The sequence below is a fragment of the Nothobranchius furzeri genome, chromosome 5 (genome assembly GCF_043380555.1).
Source record: "Nothobranchius furzeri strain GRZ-AD chromosome 5, NfurGRZ-RIMD1, whole genome shotgun sequence".
Lineage (NCBI taxonomy): Eukaryota > Metazoa > Chordata > Actinopteri > Cyprinodontiformes > Nothobranchiidae > Nothobranchius > Nothobranchius furzeri.
Genome location: NC_091745.1, coordinates 50,960,019 through 50,978,431, shown reverse-complemented (window position 1 = coordinate 50,978,431; position 18,413 = coordinate 50,960,019). Strand labels below are relative to the sequence as shown.

The window sequence follows — 18,413 nt, the reverse complement described above, 5'->3', positions numbered from 1 at the left end:
TCAGGCAGGATGGCTTGCTGGCTGCTTCCAGGCGAGCGACTTTCAAGTGCGTTCATGAGCGACGTGTTGGAGGCCCTCTGTCTAGATTAGTGGCTCCCAAATGTATTCAGCCGTGTACCCCCTTCAATGTCCCGACCATGTCAACTCACCCCCCAGCCCCTACACCAGGGCATGGCTGTGGGGCTATATATATATAGATCTCATGCTACTCAACAGACAGGATAAAAAAATAGGATTGACCCTTTTCCCTCTAATGGGGCTTGCTGAAAAGCCTGGAGTCATGATGAAGTTCTGGTTTTTGCCTCAGACTGGCTCGTGGCTGTTTTAATGTTCTGGCTGAATCTGCGCTCCACCGCCACACTAACTAGTGATCCTGGTGGTGAGTTTCATAACTTGGGAGATTGCTCAGTATTTATGATCCCTAAATAAAAACTTATATTTTAATTTTGAGAAATGTTGTTTTAAAATCACTTAAATATGCTTTAATCATTGAGTAGGCTAAAGAAATCAGTTGTTGGATGAGCACAATCTAATCATGGCACCTATTTCCACATAATTTAACCAAGTACACTAACCCATTTTTGATCACGTCAAACCAACACAATTGGAATTTGGTGGTTTAATTTAATCAGATTACATTGGATCAACATAGTATCCTTACATTGACCCAAATGATTTATTTAAGTATGTAGAATTAATTTTTTAAAATACATCCAACACGAGTTAAAAACATCAGACAAAACACAAATAAATTTTGTTGTTTGAACAACTACCTTGTTAATCAAGGTAGTTACTGTTGGTCTTGCTTAATCAACAAATATGGGGATTGTGATTTTGCTCATATCAATCTATGTATTACATTTAGGTTTGTTTTCATTTGTTACAAATTATTTAGAACCCACTATTTTACAATAAAATAATCACAATTTGATTATGATGACATTAACTTTATTAACTGGATTTAGAAGACAATATAAAAGCGTACCAATTTTTTACATCTTCTGCAAGCATAACACAACTTCAAAGGTAAAAAAACACTGGAAAACTGTTATTTAAACAGGAAATGACATTGTAATTATGCAAATCAGACTGTGGAACCAAAACTGCCACAATCAAAAACTGATGTAAAAATTGCTCTATAAACTATTATGTCAACTGTATTATTAAAAAATGTAATACAAATATTAAATTAAAGTTCCCTTTTGGCAAGATAAAAAAATAACAAAATACAATTAGTATTGTGTGAATTTGAAAAAGAAAAAAAAAGTATCAAAAGTTTAACCGTTATTAAGGGGCAATACACCAAAAGAAAAATGTGGGGGAAAATTTCATAATCCATTGAAAATAAGTACAAGGAGTTAAAAAACATAACTTTTAGGAAGTAAAACAAAAAAAATGGAGGGCTTAAAATAGAATTGAATTACAGTTGACAAATATTTTTCAAATTCAGTCAAAATCTAAAGTTTTGGGTGTATCTAATTTTAATAATTAGTTTATTGAGCCATTTTTATATGTCTGTGTTGTCAGTTTGGTTTCAGTCCTCCAAAGCTGTCTACATAGCTTTGCTGTTTTTTAAAACATGCCAGTAAGCAAAGGGGATGCATTTAAAACCAATAACATTTCTTGGAGGAATCCCCTCAATTACATGTTTGCGAAATGTTGACTTTGTTCTACAAACTGAAAATGCCATTAAATCCCAACATTCTGTTAAGTGCTCAAGCAAAGAAATGTCTTTACACAAACATAAACTGAAGTCCAAATATAATTGTGTTATGCAAGCACCCCTCAAAACATTAAAAAATAAGCATTTGGAAGAAAATAAAATAAGAGGGGAACTCTTAAGTCCTCCTAGGATATCGTCATTTTACCATTGTCTGTTCAACACATGATAGCAGTGTGTGTGAATAAGAACCCATACAAAAAAAAAAAAAACCAAAAGAAAAATAACAGAAAAAAACAAGTCTGTACTTCTGATCCATTTGGAGCTATCCATGTGACAACTAAACATAATCTGCGGTGCTACATATTAAGGTGAAGTGTCCAATAGAGAATCCAAAAACTAAAAAAATTTAATTGAATTGAATTTATTTTTTAATGAAATAAAATAAATTATGTAACCCTATACAACTCAAATATTAACCTTCAATACTGGGAATCACAATTGCACCAATGAACCATTCAAAACTTTGTCATTTTCAAGTGCACTCACCCTATAAGCTTGTTTTTCAGAAACTGTGCCTTTGAAGAGAGCTTTTGTCTATCAAGGTTTAGAAGTATTTTCTGGAACATTTCAAATGTGCATTTAAGTTCTGATGGGTAGCTCAGGTTCGAACAGTATATGAGTCCAAACAACAGAGCACATGCTTGTTACCCACATCAGTGAGAACCTCCACACCCTCAATCAGGACACCAATGTCCTCTGGGTCATCTTCAGGTTCAGCAACCTCCTTCTGGATGACATACACCCCCATCACAGTTTGCTTCATGTAGCTGTTTGCCTTGCTGTCTGTATCCTATGTGAAAAAATGTAGAACAAAATAAAAGTTAAGAAACTCTTTAAACAAATGTTGTTTGAACAACTTTTTCTATGCTATTCATAAAATCTAAGTAGTCAAAGTAATGAAAAAGAAATTACACACCACTAAAGTAGTCATTAGTATATGCATCAATGCATAAATACTAAAATAGACATCTCATGTCAGTAGAATCTTAGTATTTTATAGATACTAAAGGAAAAACACGAGTTTGCATAATTCAGCTGGTAAAAGAAAATTATAGAAGAGTTTGAACTAAAGAGCTCAAACAAAGTTCATAAACATTTCAATTTACAAATACTGATGAGCATAGTGATGAAAAAACAAGATGACTTGTTTGGTATTTAAGACATGCTTTTCTTAATACTAGGTGTCTTGTTGCTAATCTCAAAATTTTAACGATTTGCTATTGAGTCTACCTCTCAATTTGTATAAGATTTTTACAGTTAAAGGAATATTCCACCCCTAAGTGAAATTTTATCTATCCATATTTCCCAGTTAGATAAATGAGAAAAAAGCATTTTGTAACCAGCGCAGCAATTCTCCTGGTTTGGCAGCAGTCCGTCTGCTTTCGCTTAGCATAAACATTGGAAGTAAATAGTAGAAAGTAGCATTTTCTGTGCAAAGGTGATTACCATTACTCAGTAATGATACCAATTATTCCTGCTGAACCGGTGGCTGAAACAGCAGTCCCATACATATGTAGCGAAGGATCAAAAGGAAGAACCAAAAGTGCATCATTCCTCTCTGTAAGTGGTCCTTTTAAAATCAAATTTTTTGAGTTGCTGGGCTATTATAAATTTCTATAGATGTGAAGTGTGGCGTGTGTTTGTTTACGGAAGCCGAAGGATTTTTCGACCGCGTGCAGCGGCGGCTTACAGTGGTGCGTTGTCGTAATGTAGTCCCAAGTCTAAATCGGCTACTGGAAATCCTTTGTGTTCGTACTTTCCATTTGCAGTCGACGTGATTATTGAGCTCACCAGGAAATAATTGGTATCATTATTGAGTCATTTTAATCACTTTTGCACACAAAATGCTACTTCTGCTATTCACTTCCATTGTTTATGCTAAGCTAAAGCAGGCCGACTGCTGCCAGACCAGGAGACTTACTTACCAACTGTGTTGGTTACAAAATGCTTTTTTCTCACTTATCCAACTCGGGGGGGAAAACAGAAATAGACTAAATTTAACTTAGGGGTGGAATATCCTTTTTACATGTTGTTGCAAGGACTCACCATGCACTACTTTGTTAACTTGTCATAGTCCTCGTTTAGGTAGGTGCACAAGGACTTCAAGATTCATGGTCATCTGGTATGTATGTTGTCATGCTGATTCATGCTTTTATTCCCATGAGCACTCGTGTCACTTCGAAGGATGCTGCCCCTGAATTTGGACACAGCTAATGTTTATCAGTCTGCCTGATAAATGTTAAAACAGCCACATATCAGGTTTTTAGAGATTTGAGATTTCTTAAACTTAATTCCTACTTCTGCAGTTGTTAATATATAAAAATAATTAAATTGGCAACAAAGTAACTCTTGACACCTTTTAAAGAAACATCCACCCCCTGCGCGCTCTATCACGGACAACGCATGGCACAGCACCTTTTATTTAAAGCTGCTTTTAAATCTTTTGTTTTATAATTTTTAACTCAAATTTGTAATCATCTTTCATTTGTTTTCTGATATTTTAGAATTTTATTACTTTATTTTTCTGATTTTAATCTATTTATGTTTTAAGATTGTTAAATCCACATAAGCATAAAGGGACAGGTTACTTCCTAAATGTAATGTACTGCACAAGCCTTTACCCTAAAATGATCAGACCTACAAGAATCACACCACACAGCACCACTCTCATTGATAGCATATTTACTAATGCCATTGGAAATACAATAACTGGGCAACAGTGACTATCTTCCTATTTTCACAATTTGTGATGGGAATTACAAAAAGAAAAAAAAACTGTCAAGAAAAAAGAATATAGACGAGTGAGAACAGAAGAATCACTAAATGCATTTAGAAATGATTTAATGACACAGAGTTGGGATCAAACATATCAAACTGATGTGAATGGTGCATATGATGAATTTAATATTTATCACATTGTATAATAAAAATTGTCCATTGAAGCAATATTATATGAAAAATAAATATACTGGTTGTCCTTGGATAGCAAAAGGTCTGCAAAATGCATGTAAAAGAAAAATGCACTATATCAAAATTTCATGAAACAGAATAGTAGATGCCGAAAATAAATATAAAATATATTAAAACAAGTTGATTAATATATGATACCTCATCCTAGCGTGCAACGTTCTGTGACTCTTAAAAAAAACAGTAAAAATGGTGAGAAACGCTGGCAGCGAAGGGCTTTAGCGATCAGGAAACGACCGGTAGTGAATGAGTTAAGTGAGAGTCTTTTTCCAATGAATGGCATTGCTGTGCCGTTCTATTGTTTTACTGCTTCACTCATGCAAGGAAAGTATGCTCTGATTAGTTATAAGCATCATACTATGTTGATCTCGGCTTTACATCAGCCACACTTTTTTCCTGCTTAAAAAATCGTGAGTAAAGAAAAAAAACTGACGCACAATTGCTTGGAAATGTAACTGTAATTCTATTACTAGTATGGAAATATTGACGCGTTACATTTGTTGTTACTGACAAAAGATGTTTTGTTAGAGTAACGTGCTACAACGTAATGTTACTGGCATCACTGCTTGTTATCCTTGACATGAAAGTTAAATTAACATATACTTCAGTGCCTTCTTCCCAGTTGCGTAACATCCACTTTTAGGCTGAAAGCCCAAGGACACTGTCCCACAATTATTGTGAAAGGTCATTTAGTGTAGCAGAATATAGTGCGTCCACTCAGCTGCATGCATAATTTAGGAGAACAAGCTTAGGGCTTCAGTGTATTCTGTTTGCATAGCCAGACTTCGCTCATCTCACTCAAGCTTGTTTTTGGATTTAGATTAAAATGCATTATAATAAATATAATTACCCTTTTGATTGCCGGCGGAGCGGAGTTCTTGTCTGACCATTAAAATCATTTGTATATAGGGTGAAGTTGTAGAGCTCTTTCGCACTGCCTTTTGAACGAGTACTTTTGTAAATTCATCTGGTGAATCATCCCATAACAAATTGCCGAGGCTGGTAGTTGAAAGTAATGTTTCCAATATCTATAATGAAGGCTTCTTTCAGCGCTACTTAGAATTAATGAGCAAATAAAATTATTCCTGAAACTGGAGCTTTTTTGATGGTTTGTCTTGTTAAAATCAGTAGCCTAGAGAAATTCTATGAAGGGTCTGAAGCTCAATTGGTGACTAAGCCAGAAATCTTTTCTAATCTCATGTAAATTATTCTCTCTGCTGGTGTACCTGTTAGAAGTTCCCCACAATGAATGTGTGAACATGAGAAAATCACACCAAGAGTTCCTCTGAGCTCCGATCTGAGGTGTGAGTGGGAGGGAGCATTTTCTGAAATTTGATGCCTGCCTGTCTGATGAGATTTTCAGAGTTTAATAAGGATGTTTAAAACAAAGCAGCACAATGGGTAAATTTCAAGTTTCAAGTTTATTTAAATAGCGCCAAATCACAAGAGTCATCTCAAGGCACTTCACACAGTAAACATTCCAATACAGGACAGTTCATTAAACCAGTCAGTACAAAGTTTCCCATATAAGGAACCCTGTAAATTACATCGAGTCACTGACTAGTGTCAATGTCTTTACAGCAATCCTCATACTAAGCAAGCATTTAGCAACAGTGGAGAGGAAAACTCCCTTTTAAACAGGAAGAAACCTCCAGAGGATCCTGGCTCATTATAAGCAGCCATCTGTCATGACTCACTGGGGATTGAGAGGACGGAGCCCCCCCCACCAACCACACACACACACACACACACACACACACACACACACACACACACACACACACACACACACACACACGCACACACGTACACACGCACACACACACACACACACAACATATATGCCAAGTAGTTTTTCTATGGTTACATTGTTATTTCTTAGTTAATATTCTATTTAGTAAGAGATACATTTTATTGTATTTATCCTAGTTAATCTATAGGTAAATGGGTAAAATAGTAGTAGCACATTCAATGTCAAAGAAAGTAAAATGTTATCAGGTGTAGGGGTAAATATTGTTGGTTTTAAGCTTAATATATTACCTTTACTTATGGCCAATAAGCTGTGATATTCTGTATAAATAGAGTATCACTCTAATTGGTCTTTGAATGTTTAATCAGAAGAATTAGGATTCTTTGCTTTTTCAGTGATCAAACACACTTCGTATCAATTCAGACAGAGTCAAAGTTATAAAAAGTAAAAATTTTATTCCCTAAACAATTAAAAACATGACAACTAGGACACTTTATGTGATGAATGGATCTAAGTGGATGGAATGTGAGGTTATCAGAACCTTCGTATCTGGAGAAACTGAGTTCCGAGTGGGAGTGAATTTGGTCTGCTATAAACTATAATGATGGTTTCTAAAGCCACATGAGATGCAATCTGTGAGCCTATGTACCCTTCGTCAGAGACCCCCGTGGTAAATCTGGGCTGTCAGGTAGTCTGATGAACCCCAAAGGTACCGAAGTCCGTAGGAGAAACCGCAGTACAACCTGAACGGTCTCGAGATGTCTCCAGGTCACCACAGTTGTTTGCGTCTTAGGAATAACTCTTAAGGAGTTGAAGTTGGTTCAGCTTTATCCTGAAGGAACCGTTTGTGGTTAGCTGTAGCATGCAACAGGTTTTTGACATCTTGTCAAAGATGCAATGGGAGCAGAGTTTCCCTCCGATGGCCAGTCAGTTAGGCTCAACTAACAGCATGCTGAATCACTCCGCAAATGAGCCTGTTTTAATATTCTTATATTATGATTTACTTGGCCAATCGGGACGTGCCCTGTTAAGAGGGGGTGGGGGTGGGGGAGGGGGGTGGGGGCTGGGTTGGTGCCCTTGGACTCGGTGGGGCTCTGTGATGCTGCTGCTTTGGGCCCTGGCAAGATGGGCTGGGGTCTCCATGCCCTGGGTGGTATTTTGGCAACAGAGGTGCCTATTGGGGCCCGTGGGGGAGTTGGCTCACTGGAGGGCTTAGTCCAACCAGCCATTCCTCCCCATCTCCACACATTTTTCTCCTCCTGCTCCTTCACATCATCACACACATATGCACATAGGACCTTGGGGGGGACAAGTTGGGGGGTGCGGGCATGGGTCCCATTCCCGCATTCCTCTGGCGACCTGCCCTCCAATTTTATTTGCACCCTAACACTTCCACCAACGACATTCCACACAAACATACACTTAGGTCCTTGGCAGTGAGCACATACAATGACATTTGGCAGGGGGATTTTTCAGCCTCATCCCTTAAAATCACACTGATGGTTCTTTTTTCAAATTATCTCAACAGATTATTGTCACAATAAAAATATGCATAATATGTAGAGGTCAGAGGTCACTACAATACCCACCGATTTTCTCAGTTGTTCACAACAATATTTACACACACACACACACACACACACACACACACACACACACACACACACACACACACACACACACACACACACACACGCTGGCACTCACACAACACAACACACATAATCAATAATGTGCAACAACTCTTATATTAACTCTCATTTCATCTGGGTTTTACTTCCTGACTCCTGCTGCTCTGCATGGATATCTTGTGGTTTAATCCCTTCGTACAGTTGACAGCTGTGCACCGGGCTGCTAATGAATTCACCCATAACAAGAGTGTGATTAACCTATCGATCCTCACCTCCCTGTCACTTAGATGATTTTCTTACACAATTACATGTATGTAACAGTGTATTGACTCCAAAATCCTCAGATGTAAATATTGAGAATCAGTCGATTTTGTTCTCAGTGTCATTGAAAGGACCAGATCACATAGCTGTTCTGTGGTTTTAACCTCTAAAACCTGTTACCTGTGTTTGTCTCTGCAGACTAAAGCAGAAGTCTCAGTCGGTGGATATTGCCAGTCAAGGATTCTCTCCGACACTAGTGCCAGCTTTGGCCTGCGACAAGGCTTCACCAGCTGTTGCCAAGGCAACTGCTGGCCTCGTGGTGCAGGAGAACTACACCACCGACTCTCAGCAACGCTCTTCTCGCTGTGTGGAGATGAAGAGAGGCTACACCATAGGTAAAGGTTTAAGGAGGTCAAAGGGAATCTGTATCTCATCTATCTGCTGATACTGATAAATCTGCCCTTTACTGTCTTTTCTTTACTTTTGCTTTAATGTCATTAGAGATTTCTGGAGCAAGCATGTTGGAGCCCAGATACTTAAGAACTGTGCAACACAAACTAAACTTTCCAAGCTTACATTGGTGAACAGTTCTTTCGTTGTCACAACTCCTAATCCATTTACCGCGGACACACTCAGAAGGCCCAGATGGGGTTTTCTTCTGTGATGAATCCTGCTGTCTGTGGTGATGGTGTCAGATTGACTATTGGAGGGCAGGCTGCTGCTGTGAGAGCTGAGAACACTTCAGGGAGTAAATGATGAAATAAGTCTGAGCTAAACTGATTGTGATCATATGAGTTGAATGCATCTGATGTGATTCAGTTAGCAAGGTGGGAAAGCAGGAACACAGTTTGTGCTCCTGATGGGGGTTAATTCTTGAGTGTTTTTTCTGTCAAGTATTTTACTCTGCTTTATGTTTCTGTGGAGATTCTCATCCAGGTCTGGTTGATCTTAAAAGCTGGAACATGGAAATTGTTCCTTTGCCCGTTTGTTCTAAAATTCACTAAACTTTGGCGTTTATTTACGTAGTGTACCAAATGGCCAAGTACGGTATTTCATCAAAATGACCAGAAGTTAAAAGTTAACTTACAGGCCAAACATCTCCATACAGGTCAATCTGACACTGTGGTGCCGATGTGAAATCTATGACCTTTCGAATATTCTTATCTTATCCTGCGGTACGTCACGCGTCCTCAAGGCTGCAGAAGACGTAGGACTTCTTATCCATCCTCTTTGAATAAAGTTTATCTTCCCTGGCTTATAAAGGACTTTATAATTTTATAAGTTTTATATAATCATATTTTGTTGAATAGACAATACTCTGCAATAATGAATGATGGTTAACATGAATATTATTATTCCTGTAATGATTTGTTATCACTGACTTGCATCATGGATGATTTTCCTCCACAAATAACACAAGCCTGGAGGAGTTCCAGTGATGTAGTCTAGTTTTTTGTAGTAGGTATATGCTGATCCCCCTCACACACACACACACAAAGCACCTGACCATTTTGGCCCCTCCCACGAGTGGTGATCAAAAATTATGACTAATAAAGAGTAATACAAAATTAATACTTTATTTAAAAAAATGTTAATACAACCATGCACAAGAGTCTATCATAATTGGATAGGATATGAACTTGTTAATAATCAATGATATGAACCAATTTCCATTTTATGAAACAGCACTAGTTCTCATGAGAGAACGGCGCCCGGTCACAGCTCTTTGCGGAAATATCACCAATTTAGTCGCTATTGTTTGAGTTTTTAGAACACCCCCCACCCCATCACTATTTTATAATTACGCTAAAAGAGAAGTAGCGTGCAACTTTATCTAATGGCATACAGACATGCAGACAGGCACCACTGCAGTCAGAGATGTGCAAGGCTGCCAGTGAAGGGAGGTAGACCATACCGACAGTGTGGACCAGCTCAACCAACATGTCATATTTCTACTCATTTTCAAGAAAACACCAATATGTCAAGCTTTTCAATAAATTCAAAACATGAATATTTAAATGCATGAATGAATACAATTGAACTCGTACAGGAAATATGAACTACTAGAACAAGAAACAACTTTTTTTTATTTTACTTTGTTTTTATTTTATGATGAAACATTTTATTTCTAATGTTCTTGGCATTTGTTTCCCACACAAAGTTAAACAAAAAAATGTTGATTAAGGTGTGCGTGTGTGAGAGGTTTACTGTGTGAAGTGCCTTGAGACGACTCGTCGTGATTTGGCGCTATATAAATAAACTTGAATTGAAATTGAATTGTGAGAGAGATAGAGGTTGTTGTACTGACAAATTGTCCTGTGCTGAACATTAAACATTTGATGTCAGAGCATTTTTGTTGCAAGCAATGATGTGAAAACATCATTATCATTTTGGTGCTGTTTATCTTCACTTTCATATGGATGACAGGCCAAATTATAGAAAAAATATTTGTTTTGTGGGGTTCCCTGTTACTTGTGTACAGGGTCTTAACTTCACAGTATCTAGCTTGCATCTAAAGACCAATGAAGGTTCATTTAGCTCATTGTCAATCCCTATCGCTGCATTCCTTTCAACAGAATGTTTTAACAAATTAATTAGCATCTCACACACTTTATCAAAAACATGACTAAATAAGAGGTCATGATTTGTTTTGTTCCTACAGGACACAATTGACTGGAACGATACAACAGAATCACTTATCCTTTAGCTGTGTTAGAGATTACAGAACAGTATGACATCAGTTCTGCCTCTTAAATCCTTTTTATATTTCTGACATTTGTTGTTGTAAATTTCCCCTGGAACAACTCAACTCAACTTTATTTATAAATCGCGCCTTACAGGCAAAAAGATGCCACCAAGGCGCTACACTGATCAAATAAAAACATAAAACATTAAGTCCAAAAATAAAACATTGTATCACACAATACAGATAAAAAATACAATGAGTAAAATCGCTATAAGTAAAACAATAAAACTAGTTAGAAAGGTTAAAAGACAGGTCATAAAAATATGTTTTTAGCCTTACCTTAAAAACCGCAACAGAGGTGGAGGCCCTTATGCTCAGAACAAAACAATGTGAGTACTAAATTAACTCAGGTTTTTGAGTCAGATCTTATATCCGTCATGTTTACAAAAGATAAACTCAAGGTGAGCTTTGCCAATGTCAACGTCAAGGAGGTTTTCCTCCACATTGTTCCATTCTTCTACATGTTTTAGTCAGTGCTGTGCATACAAACATCACTGCTGTGACTCACAGCCTGGCCCCAAGCAAAAGCCACAGAGATGTTTAGCAGCCAAGAGCACTGTTGTTAGTTGCTGTCCCCCTTTAGACAACTGTAAACACATACTTGTTTTCTTCTGAAGAGCGGAAAGCCAGAAGTAGGAAAGGAGCTAAATTTACTGCAGCATCAATGTGAAAGATCTGCAGTTTAGATTTATTGGCCTGCTGGTGTGATTATGTTTACTGGGAGTCTCTTGGTGGCCCTCATCTTGTTGGACTCAATTTGTAAATGCCACAGAGGTTGTAATCTCAATGTTTCCCCACTGACTTTGGAAAGGTCCTTACCCGTTTTCTGGCTGGGATTGCTTAAATGAAGAATAAGCAGCTTTTCTCTGTCCAGTGCTTGAACCAGCTCCTGTTATTGATTTATTCTAAAGCAGTGTTGTTTTCGTTAACGGAAACAATGACAAATTGATTTCATCGATGCCCTTTTTTTTTTCAAGCTGACGAGCGAGAAATAGCTCTTTGGTTACTAAAACATGACTAGATGAACGGGTGTTTTCATTAACGAGCCGAGACTAGATGCTAAATATGCTCAAAATGCACATTTCTGCCTGTCTCACAAAAGTTAAAAGTAACTGCGCTGCTGCTGTTGTCTGTTTGTCCTCTGCTGGCTCCCCACTCACATCAGAAAGCACAAGCCATGCTATTTGCATGGATTTCTGATGTGGGTTGGAAGCCATCTTCACTCAGCTTGGCTCAGCACTTCCCTGCCACGGAAAAGTGCAGCGCTCAGCTGCTCATTGACGCTATACTACGAGTGACGACGTTGCTACTTTTAAATTAGGCTGTAATAATAACACATTTCTTATCCGTGTGCCTCCTGAAATAGTCATGCTTTTGGGCAGATAAATTAAAAAAAAAAGACGGTTTTTAACAAGTTTTATCTGAGCATGTTTACAGTTTTAAAGTCAGTGTGTCAGGATTATTGTCTCTTCTCTCTGGTTCATAATAATGGGTCACATTCCAGCTTTTTAACCCAACAGCATAACAGTTTAAGCCCATCTAAATGTGTATGAGCATCTCTGCTGATGCTCAAGAGCAGAACTAGGTTATTTATATTAATTTTGTAGGCTTAAACTCACAACACTGCAGTCTATAGAAAAACAATATTGACACTAAGATGGAGGTCTGATAACTCAAATAATAAAGTAAACAAACACATTTCTTTATTTCTGTATAAATATTTTGTAGAGTACTCTGTATACTCCCTAGGAGTCCATTCTGTTAAGGAAAGAAAATCATAAATTACTTTTATGGAAATCTACAGAACGATACACAGATCTGCAAAAATAAATTATCGACACTATTGTGATTATCAATAAAGTAAAAAGAAATGATACCAGTCTGGGGATTGGTTGTTTTACTGAATCTGGGGCAGCTGAGATTTTGTCCCATAGCCATAAAGTAAATGATGTTGGTATGAAACTCACTCCAGTAGCTCAGAGCACATGTCAGACCTATAAATTAATTTGTTAGAGAATAGTACTCTGTTTAATGTTTTGTAAAATTCAAAACAAAAATCTTTGTCAACTAAAACTGACTAAAATTTGCACACAAAAATTTGCCCTGTGAGCTGCTCCTGTCTAATGGAGATGGCGAGTGGAAACAGGACCCAGCTGGGAAATTCCTAGTGGGCCGATCTTTTATTTTTGGCCGGTGTTCAGTCATGACTCTGTTTATCACCTGATGCTGATGAGAGGATTTGTCCTATCAGCGTGGATGGACCAGGTTAGCTGTTGCCAACAAGCTTTCCTAGAAATCCTATGCCCAGACTGTAGTAACTTGTTATTTTACATTTTATAATTAATATTAAGTGAATGCACTAAACCCAAAGATGATAGAAAATAAGAATAAATCTGCACTGTTAGAAATAAGCAGATGACTGCTTAAACTAGACAAGATCAAATATTAAAATTTTTCACAGATAACTGATCTTTTAATAAAAAAATTATATTGATCATTTTTATTTTTAATATTGATTTTATGTCATTTCTAAGGTTTGGATGTCTGTGAACATTACAGAGTATTCTAATTGGTGTAAAGATTATTATATTAACAAAAACAGGTCTGGATCTAAGTGTAAGGTGTCTGAGATATAAAACTCTGCCCTAGGCCTAAAGCCCTGCAGATATCTTATGTTTCTATAAACAACAACCAAAAATAAATAACAGCAACTGGATTCTACTTTGTTCCCTAAATTGAGTCATGTAGTTTTGCAAGTTCTGTACGCTCACACATGGTTCTTTTTTTTTTGATCAACTTTTTTTTTTATTTTCCTTTAAATCAGAACCACAAAACAAAGATAACAATAACATGCACATATTTGTCTGTCCCCATCACAAGCATGACATGCCACATCCCGCTTATTTAAAGATACATTAATAGCTGCACCTGCTTATTCAAGTAAACAAAAATATGGGACAGAAATTTACACCCCCCCCCCCCCCCCCAAAGAAAAAAGAAAAAGAAAAGAAATCAGTCCAGAGCCTCAGTTGCTGCACACTGGCTCTCACAATTTGTCCGGAGGTGATCAATAACAGTTCTCCAGGCCTCGACTGTAGCGCTCCCAGCCCTGTGCACTCTTGCTACAGAAAGTTCCAAATATGCAATGTCCAAAAACAATGTCGTCCAGGCATACACAGAGAGGCAATGTGGTGGTTTCCAACGTGTAGCCACCATTTTCTTTGCTGCCGTAAGCCCGGCCAATAGCACCCTCTGCACCGCCACTTTCAGCTTTATTTGTGAAAAATCATTTAGGATGAGTACCCCCGCCAAGCATGGCACCGAGCAACCCAACAAGGCAGACAGCCTACCTGCGACCTGTCTCCAGAAATCCATGACTGGGGGGCACTCCCAAAACATGTGTTTAAACGTGCCAACTCTATCCAAATCACAGAGTTTGCAATTGGGATCTCTAATTATTTTCATCGCATGCAATTTTTTAGGAGTAAGATAAAGCCGGTGTATAAAATTGTAGTGGATTTGTTGGTGGTCAGGATTTCTGGAGGACAGGCCAACATTCTCCCATAGCCTGCACCAATCTAAATCAGGATTAAGATCACTAAAATCTGCCTTCCATAGGGATTCTAATGCCAAAGGTCTGTAGAGGGAATGTAATAAAACTTTGTAGAGCTTGGACGCATAGCCAACCACGTTTGTTTGTGTGCATAATAGTTTTTTGACCGGTAGAGAGGGCAGTGACCCCTGCAGGGGAACCCCAAGCGCTTTGAGAACCGAACGTAATTGTAGATAACAGTAAAATGTTGTGCGAGGAAGATTGATCTTAGCACAGAGCTCGGCAAAAGACAATAGCCCATCAGCTCCGAATATATCTCCAAGAACAGAAATTCCCCTTTCATCCCAGGCCACACATCTCAGTGGTTGCTTATCTATTTGCAGTCTTTTGTTACCAAAAAGTGGGATCCCAGGATCCCATGGGAAGAGCCCACCACAAAGCTTCCCAGCAATCTCCCAGACCTTTAGCATATATGTGATAATCTGGCCATAAGAACTTGATCGGGAGCCCATTGGGTACAGATGTAAGATTTGATGAAGAGAATGAGGGCTCACCAAGCTTTCTTCTAACTCCCGCCAGGACACTTTAACATCCGTTTGGAACCAGACCGACAGAGGTCTAAGCGTGAAAGCCCTATTATATAATTTAAAGTCTGGGAGAGATAGTCCTCCATCTTTCCTTTCACGCTGCATCGTCTGAATCTTAATCCGAGGTCTTTTGCCGTTCCAAACATATTTCGTGATAGCTGCTTGTAGTTTGGCCCAATATTGCCGGGGAGGAGGTAGTGGGATCATCGAGCTGATGAAGTTTACCCGTGGCAAAATATTCATTTTAATGACTGAGACTCGGCTGCATAGTGAATTTTTAAATTTAGCCCATTTCTCCAAATCCAAGATCAACTTCGTTAATGTTTTTTCAAAGTTGTATTTTATGATGTTTGAGATTGATGGATAAATATCTATGCCCAGATAAGTGAAGTGTTCCACCACTGGAGCCGCAAGGGGAACCTGAGCCACATCTGGGGCTCTGCTTAGCCACATCAAGGCCGATTTTTGCCAATTGATTTTGAAACCCGAGACTTCACCATATTTACTAAAGATAGATAAAATATTATGCATGCAACTGACTGGGTTATCAATATACAACAGGAGGTCATCAGCATATAAAGATACGCGATGTTGGGTGTTATTAATAACAATCGGTGAAAAAGAATTTGATAATCCCAAAACCTGAGCAAGGGGCTCCATAGACAAAGCAAACAGCAAAGGACTTAAGGGACATCCTTGTCTGGAACCCCTTGAAACCGGAAACGGAGAAGAGCACGACCTACCAGTCACTACTGCAGCCGACGGACCTTTATAGAGAACCTTAATCATAGTGATGTAAGAGGGACCAAAACCCATGTGCTTGAGCAAAGCCCAGAGGAAAGGCCACTCGAGACGGTCAAATGCTTTCATAGCATCCAGAGATAACACGGCTGCATGACCGTTTGCGTCTTGAACTTTGTCTATAACATGTAATAACCTCCGCACATTATCTGAGGCCAATCTTGAGGGAATAAACCCTGTTTGGTCACAGTGCACCAGTTTTGTTATGCACTTTAGCATTCGCGTGGCTAGTGCTTTAGCATAAATTTTTATGTCCGCGTTCAACAGTGAGATGGGTCTGTAGCTGGAGCATTCCATCGGATCCTTACCTTTCTTAAGTAATAACGAAATCAATGCAGTGTTTACATCACGGTGAAAATTACCTGCTGAGATTGAAAACTGAATCATATTCAACATTAGAGGGCCTAAAAGGGGCCAGAATGTCCGATAGACCTCTGGGGGGATCCCGTCAGGCCCGGGAGATTTACCCATATTCATTGCCTTTAGTGCTAATTCACACTCCTGTAGGCTAATGGCCAGCTCCAGGTCGGCAGATTCGTCCTCTGTGAGACAGGGTAAATTTGCTATATTAAGAAAGCTGTCACACGTAGGCTGAACAAAAGACTCTTCTGGGCGATATAATGAATGATAAAAGGAGGCAAACGTGGAATTAACAGCTTTAGCGTCAGTCTGGATGGTGCCATCTGCTGTTCTAACACAAAAAATTTCAGAGAAGTACTCATCAGATTTGAGTTTGAGAGCTAAGAGGTGGCTAGGCCTTGCTGACTGAAAGTAATATACCTGTCTTGTCTTGTACATAGTAAATTCAGATTGGCGCCTTAAAATATTATTGATCTCTTTTTTAACTAACATTTTCTGAGTGTACAATTTGTCATCAAATTTCCTTTGTAATAAGGCATCGAGAGAAGCATATTGCCTCTCCCAGGCAGCCAGTTTCTTAGCTCTCTCCTTATTCCTAAAGGAGGCATAGAAGGTAGCATTTGATCTTATAAAGCCCTTCACCGCCTCCCACAGTATCCTGGCATCAGACACCGAACCCTCATTAAAACCTAAAAAATCCTTAAAACGCGTCTCGAATTGGGTCCTATACTCCCTGTCATGCAGAAGGGACACATTGAACCTCCATCTTATTGCTTTGGTAAGCCCAGGATGAAAAAGAATTGAGCAATAAATGGGTTTGTGATCAGACCAAGTCACAGGTATATAAGAAGCATCATGAATTTTCAAAAGTGATCTGTTCGAAGCAAAGAGGAAATCTAATCTTGAAAAAGATTTGTGTCTGCCTGAAAAGAAGGAGAAATCCTTCAGAGAAGGGTGTACACTTCACCAAATATCAAACATGCCTGTGTCACAGGTCCACTGCCGTAGCGCTTGAGTGGCCTGATGTTGATCCCTGGATTCTGCGTCCCCCGTTCTATCCATGTTTTTATCCCAAACTGCATTAAAGTCAGCTCCCAATATACACCAGTAATCAGCCAGACCAGACATAACTTGAGTCAGGGTGTTGAAAAACTCAGGGTCGTAAACATTTGGAGCATAAACTGAAACAAGGGTGATTCGAATTCCATTTAAACATATTTTAGCAATCGTGATCCTCCCTTTATTATCTGCCCAAGAGTCAATAAAGTTAAATTTCAAGTTCCTTTTACATACCAATAAGACACCTTTTGATTTTGTTATTGCCGAAGAGCTAGCAATAACACGGTAAAACTTATTCGCAAAGCGACCTACATCCTTAGATAGCAAGTGAGATTCCTGGATCATGGCAAAATCTGTATTTCGTTTCCGCAAAAAATCTAACACTATACCCCTTTTATACGGAATGTTAAGGCCCCTGGCATTAAGGGAAATACAGTTGAGACCTATCATCTTATCCGTATGTGTGATAACCTCCTAAGTAAAAGCGTAAGCTCCGGACCCAAAAAATAACCCCAAAAATAACCCCAGCTGAACTTTTTAGAACAAAAACTAAACCTTGTGAACAAAACGTAGAGAAGTGGAGGCAAGCAAAAACCTCCATCAACTCTATTTGGGCCAAAATCTGAAAAAATAAGCCCACATACCCACAGCCACCCACATCGCCACACATCATGCAAAACTGGTGTCAAGATCAGCCTGCTAATGTCACCCCACCCAATGTCAAAATGAGACAAAGGAATTTCTTTGGATTCTTAATCAAAATAGCCAGCAAACTTCTTCATTTAAGGCATAGAAAACAAACAAGAAACAATCCTCCCATTGTCTGCACATTACCCATTAGACCACGCTCATCTCAGGTTTTTGATGCATTGTGTTGCCTTCCTTGGGTCTTCAAAGCGATGCTTAGTCCCGTTAGGAGTTGTGAAGAACAGCGTGGCCGGGTATCCAATCCCGAATGGAATTTTGGCCTGATGG

The 18,413-nt window shown here is 38.7% G+C and overlaps 1 protein-coding gene across 3 annotated transcripts in view; it reads left to right on the top strand.

Annotated features, from left to right (window-relative positions):
- oxr1a (oxidation resistance 1a) overlaps positions 1-18,413 on the top strand; it is a 184,097-nt gene that overhangs the window by 21,142 nt on the left and 144,542 nt on the right. For all 3 annotated transcript variants that reach the window (XM_054740517.2, XM_054740518.2, XM_054740516.2), the window contains exon 3: positions 8,531-8,727. In XM_054740517.2, the coding sequence (XP_054596492.1) occupies positions 8,531-8,727 (197 nt within the window). The remainder of the gene's footprint in view (positions 1-8,530; positions 8,728-18,413) is intronic.